The sequence below is a fragment of the Halichoerus grypus genome, chromosome X, assembly GCF_964656455.1.
Source record: "Halichoerus grypus chromosome X, mHalGry1.hap1.1, whole genome shotgun sequence".
NCBI lineage: Eukaryota > Metazoa > Chordata > Mammalia > Carnivora > Phocidae > Halichoerus > Halichoerus grypus.
In genome coordinates this window covers 109,168,769-109,175,203 of record NC_135727.1, presented here as the reverse complement: position 1 = coordinate 109,175,203, position 6,435 = coordinate 109,168,769, and the positions used below count along the sequence as shown (strand labels likewise).

At 43.4% G+C, this 6,435-nt stretch overlaps 1 protein-coding gene across 1 annotated transcript; it reads left to right on the top strand.

The window, feature by feature from the left end:
- The first annotated feature begins 3,950 nt into the window (after window positions 1-3,950).
- LOC118532378 (melanoma-associated antigen B10-like) lies at window positions 3,951-4,994 on the top strand. Its single transcript, XM_036086952.1, has one exon. The coding sequence runs from the start codon at window positions 3,951-3,953 to the stop codon at window positions 4,992-4,994; it is 1,044 nt and encodes a 347-aa protein (XP_035942845.1).
- The last annotated feature ends 1,441 nt before the right edge of the window (window positions 4,995-6,435 follow it).

Genomic DNA, 6,435 nt, shown 5'->3' with positions numbered 1-6,435 from the left:
ATTTCAATTCCTTTGCATAAATATCCAGAAGTGGGATTGCACACACTAAAAATTTTGTTAAGAGAGTAGATCAAGTGTTATGTGTTTTTTTTTTTACCACAATAAAGAAAACATACCATGTTTTTAAATTTTAAAGTCCAAGTTAAATGGACTGGTTCCTGGAGAAAGATAACGACTAAATTGTTCCAAATAGAAATAGAGAACTTCAGTCAAATAATACAAACTGAAACTCTAGTCTACGTTCCAGCCCCCCTCAAAATATTCTAAGACCAGTCAGATTTGGAATCTAGTTGCACCAAATGGTCAGGAAAGAAGTAATGGCCACCTTACATAAACTCTTCCAAATCATACAAAAAGATAGAAAATTACTGAACTCATTTTAACAGGTGTGCTGACCTTGATACAAAGACCAGAAAAGGACATCCAAAGAAAAAAATCACTTGAGCCAAGCTCAGTCATGTAGAGGCATCTATCCTAAATAAATTTATAGCATATCCAATATAGTAGTGAATAAACAGGATAAGTTCAAGAAATACAAAGATATTAAAATATTAGGAAAAAACTGCCAATTGGAATTTCTCTACATTAATAGATTAGAGGACAAAATGTATTTGATCATGTCTAAGGGTGGATAAAAAGCCTTTGAAAAAATGTTTACCACCAATTCATGTAAAAAGTTTTAGCAAAATAGCATTTGAAGAGAATTTCTATTTCCTAAAATCTACAGCAAACTATATATATAAATGTGAAATGTTAGAAGCATTCCCATCAAAGACAGGACAAAGATGCAGATGTTATGCTACTGTATATATTGTTTAAAGGTGGACTGAAATACATAACAAGAGGAATAAGAGTAGCAAAATAAATAAGAAAAAGGAATATTGATTGAGATAATAAATGGTGACGATATGATCCTTAATTAGAAAATCCAAAGGAACCAGTGCACAAAATATTCAAATGAATAAGATACTCCAAAGCAGTTGTATAAAAGATTACCAAAATTGGGTGCCTAGCCACACAAAATCAATAACTAATTAAGATAAGTAATAGAAAATATCCCAAAACAACAGCAGCAATATCCAAAATTTACCTAAAAAGAAATCTAACAAAAATGTACACAATATTTTTGGAGACAACTATAAATATGTACGGATATACTTAGAGAAAAAGTCCCAAATAAATAGTAGAGCACACTATATTTATTCATGGGAAAAAGAATATGGTAAAGATGTCAATTCTCCTTAAATTATTTACAGATTTAAATATGGACTGCTATGGACTGAATTGTGCCATTTCCCCCAACCTCCAATTCATATGTTGAAGCCTTAATCCCCGATGTGACTGTATTTGGAGATATTTTAGGAAGGTTAGTAAGGTTAAATAAGGTCATAAAGGTGAGGCCCTAATCTAATAGGGCTGATATTCTTATAAGAAGAGGAAGAGACACCAGTGATCATTCTCTCTCTGTGCATTTTGAGGAAAGTCCATGTGAGGACATAGCAAGAAGGTGCCCAAATGTAAAACCAGGAAGAGAGCTCTCACCAGAAATTGAATCTGCCCTCACCTCTATCTAGAACTACTTGCCTTTAGAACTTTGAGAAAATAAATTTTTTAAAGATTTTATTTATTTATTTGACATACAGAGAGAGTGAGTGAGAGGGAGAGCACAAGCAGGGGGAGTGGCAGAGGGAGAGGGAGAGGGAGAGGGGGAAGCAGGCTCCCTGCTGAGCAGGGAGCCGGATGCGGGGCTCCATCCCAGGACCCTGGGATCATGACCTGAGCTGAAGGCAGACGCTTAACCAACTAAGCCACCCAGGCACCCGAGGAAAATAAATTTTTGTTGTTAAGGCACCCAGTCTATGGTAATTCATTATGGCAGCCTGAGCATGCTAAGATACTGCCTCACATACAGCTTCCGAGATGATACCAGACTCAGGCTGCTGTTTCCTGAAATCAACCCTAGAGAAACTATAAAAGGGAGAATGAAAGAATAGTCTTAGCAACAGCAAAACAACATAGATGAGAAATTCCTGAGAGAGACTAAGTCTGTGTTGAACTAGAAACTGTATGTGGGCAGGCCCTGAAGTTGGAACTGGTCTGTAGCCACAAGACAAGATTGGTCAGAGGAAAGGTTTTAAGGTGACCCTTTGATTCTTCCAGGGTGCTCTAGGATAATGAATTTCTACTGCTTTAGTGAAGGGAGCTAAGGCTGTTCTTCCGAGGCTGAATGGCCAGGACCATGGGGTTAATATCAGGACAGCATCAACGTTTGGGGTTGTTTGAAACAGTATGAGTCCAGAGGCTGTGCAGTAACCACTTGAAACCTCTTTAAAGGGTAAGGACTGGCCTTTTAAAAAAATCACACTTAACAAGGGTAGGTATTATTTCATGAAAAAAATACATACATATGCACACTTGTTAAAGATGTAAATATATTTCTTATTATGAATGAGGGTCAAAAATAAAATAAAAGTTACTGTACTGGACTGAGCAATGTTAGACAACATGGAAAGAACTGAGTCTCAAAAACTGTGCAGCTCAGTCTCTTCCTTCGAAAACAGATCTTTTAGAGTAGAAGTTTCCCAAGTCTAAGTCTGGCTGGCAAACAAACACTATGAGCCAGTGTATTTTTCCTCTTACAGCGTACCACCCGTCCTAGGACGCTGCCTTACACTGCAACTTCCCCATCTCGTATCTAGCCTGGGACTCATCAATTTTCTGCCAGGTTTGCAGGAGGGAAAGAGCTTAGAGCTTTCAGAATTTGGTATTCCCCAGGGAGCCTTTAAAGAACCAGCCAAGAGTCAGGACTCCCTGCCTCCACCCTGAGGACAGAAAGGACAACACACCCCAAGAACAGAGAAACCCATACACAGCCCCACCCCTGCTTTCACTGCTGGGAAGCACAGAGCAGAGCTGTCAGCATGAGGTACTGACTGACTTCCACCTCCAGGGTCTCAGGTCTGAGGAGGGCAGCCTCAGGTCTGCAGAAGAGAGAGGCAATGCTGAGAGTCAAGGTGAGGATCCTTACTTAGAACTGTGGGAACATGCCCCCCCCAGAACAAAGGAAACCTCACGGAATTCTGCACTGATCCGTCCCCGCGCTAAGAGTCCCGAGGCTTGGCTGTTAGGCCCAACGCCCCCTCAATTCCCTCTGAGGGTCTCAGAGAATGAAGACTTTGATCTGAGGCTGGTGGACTCAGATCAACAGAGTGAAACATCCCAGGCTTTATTCGGAGTCACGGAGAAGACCTGAGTGAGGACTGAGGGTATTCTCAACCCCGCACAACCCCCTACCCCTGCAGTCTACCCTGGGAGGCCCCGGGCAGGGCTGTCAAACTCTGGGAGGTGGGGGTCTTGGTCTAACCGGAGCGGGCACATGAGTGAGCACTGAAAACCCTAATCATCCAGGACCATGGGGATCCCATAAAACCCTGCTCCTATGGTCAGCTCTGGAAGGCTGCTGCAGAAGTGGCCAACTAAGGCTTTTCCTCATTTGCTTTGCAAGAATCTCAGGGTGGTAAGGTCATTGGTGTAAGGAGTTTAGCTTCAGAGCTGCGGGGCCGGGGGGCGGGCCTTGCCAACAGTTGACAGGCTGATGGTAAATGTGAACTGAGAGAATTCTCCACCTCAGAACAGAGGGAACCACACAGAGCTGGTAACTTGCCAGGCCTTGCTCTCAGCCCCAAGTTGACCCAGACAGGGCTGGAAGCTGCAACCTACACTCTAACTTCTTCTGCAAGGTGCTCAGGGGACAGACTGATTAGAAAAGAAGCCTTGTGGGGTCCTAGAGCAGTGCTCTCATGGAAGCCCGTAAAAGCGGCTCTGGTTAAAGACAAGGTGGAATGTCCTTGCTGAAGGTGCACACACTATCTCATTCTCCCTCCTCCAGGTGCCCTCATTGCCTGCCCTCCTGCCCACACTACTGCCTACTATCTCTAACCAGTGTCACCATGCCTCGGGGGCAGAAGAGTAAGCTTCGTGCCCGTGAGAAACGCCGTCAGGCCCGGAGTGAGGCTCAGGGTGTCCAGGATGCTCAGGCCACTGCAGCAGCTGAAGAACAGCCCCCATCTTCCCCCCTTCCTCCTTTTGGTGGTAATGGCCAGAGCTCTTCAGCTGCTGGGTCAGGTAGAAAATCCCAGGGGTCCCATAGAGCCCTATCCACTACCACTACTTCTGCAGGGGTTTCACACACAAGATCTGATGAAGGTGCCAAGAGCCAAGATGAGGAAAGACCAAGTACCTCTCAGGCACAGCCCAGCACTGATCGTTACCGCAGAACCCCTCTAGATGACAAGGCAATTCTATTGGTGCAATTCCTGCTGCGCAAGTATAACATGAGGGAGCCCATAACAAAGGAAGACATGATGAAGTATGTCATCAAAAAGCACAAGGAGCACTTCCATGAGATCCTCAGGAAAGCCTCTGAGCTAATGGTGCTGGCCTTTGGCATTGATCTGAAGGAAGTCGACCCTACCAGGCACTGCTATGCCCTTGTCAGCAAATTTCAGCGCACCTGTGATGACAGGCTGAGAGGTGAAGAGATCATGCCCAAGACAGGCCTCTTGATGACTATCCTCTGTGTGATCTTCATGAAGGGCAACCGTGCCACTGAAGAGGATATCTGGGAAGTACTTAATGTGATGGGGATATATGCTGAAAGGAAGCACTTCATCTATGGGGATCCCAAGAAGCTTATCACCCAAGATTTGGTGCAGGAAAGGTACCTGCAGTACCGCCAGGTGGCCAACAGTGATCCTCCACGCTACGAGTTCCTGTGGGGTCCAAGAGCCCACGCTGAGACCAGCAAGATGAAAGTCCTTGAGTTCTTGGCCAAGATGCACGATACGGTCCCCAGTGCCTTCCCATCCTGGTATGAAGAGGCTTTGCGAGACGAGGAAGAGCGAGGCCGAGCCAGATTTGCAGCTCTGCTTCATACTGGTGCCCTGGCCAACGTGCGTCCCAGGGCCAATTTTGGCAGCTCCTCCCACCTGTAGTGAAACCTGAAGCACTTTCCTCACTTTGTGTTTGAAGTAGTGTGAGGGCTTAGGTGGTGCTAGAGGGAACATAGTGCATATCATATGTTCTACATGAATAACTTATAAATTTATCTTTTGTTGTTCAAAGTTTTCAAATGTTTCTTTTTAAAAAAGTTTAATTAGCTTCACAATATAAGTGTATGAATGATATTAGTTACATATTTAATGCTATTTGTGAGATTTAAGAGTAAGAGTTGTGCTATTTTATCAAACAAACTGGGTAACTTTCCATCTTATTTAGTGATCTGGAACAAGAAAACATAGCATTGGAATAGCTATTTCCTTAGAAATGTGAAAGAAGTTAGCAACAAAATGCTGGGATCAAAAAATAGAGAAAAAAAGTAAAAGATTTTTGGTTTTTCCTTATTCCTTGTCTTCTGCTGTTCTGTAAAATAAAAGTTATATACCTGAACTTGCTTCATTTATTCAAGAATGTAGGAGAAAATAAATCATAATAATTTCCTTACTGGCCTTTTTTTTTATTACTCCTCAAACATTAATTGAGCATATTCTGTTTGGAACGCTCCATGGTAGTATGGGGGATGGTAAGAAAAAGAAGACCGAGGCACCACCCAAAAAAGGAAGATGGTGAGATTCACTCTAAGACAAAAAAAAAAAGTGAAAAGAAGGATTAGGTGGGAGAGGAGGTGGAGATCCAGATGAAGGCAGTCAAGTGTAAATGTCCTGAGGCAAGGCAATTTGGGGCCCTGGGAAACTTCAAATCCTTCTATGGGAGGTAACTTTAAGTTAAGATGGGTGGTGGGTCACAGGAGGGTATGAGGGTGGTGAACAAGGGCCAGACCCTTGGGTGGTGCATCACAGAGTTGAGAAACTAAGCTTCAATGGAGAACTGCTTTTAGCAGCCACTTCGGGATCATGGATAAACCAGATGCTAATCTTTACCTGGGGAGGGATTGCCGGTGCCCCGTGCTCTCGTCCCAATGCAAGTGAACAGAGCGCAAACAAACTAGGCATTTTATCCATATTATCACCACAGAGTTTCTGATAAATAAGGGTAATACTTCCTTCAGGCTAGATGCCAAAAAACCATTGTGCTTCACTCTTTGCCATGGGCTGGGAGAAACAGAGCCTGCTCCATTCAAAGGGCATTTAACGAGGTTATCTTGGGTAAAATTTAGCAAACTATAAGGGAGGGTTTGATTTTGGCAGGGGTTAAATGAATGAAAATAGGGGTGATTTGGATCAAAGTGCAACTGGGAAGGAGGGAAGGAGTTGGTTCTTGACACACATTTTAGGAGCTTTGAGTTGCATCCAGATGGGGAAGATTCCCCAACATCCAAATTAAATAATATATGTTCTAAGTGGGACGACTTACTAAGGTATTTTTTCTTGATAAGCACAATTTTTGGCTGACTTGGTGTACAGTATCCTACAGCAT

Excerpts from the sequence above, each read along its gene's own strand:
- LOC118532378 (XM_036086952.1), top strand. The coding sequence starts at position 3,951 with ATGCCTCGGGGGCAGAAGAGTAAGCTTCGTGCCCGTGAGAAACGCCGT.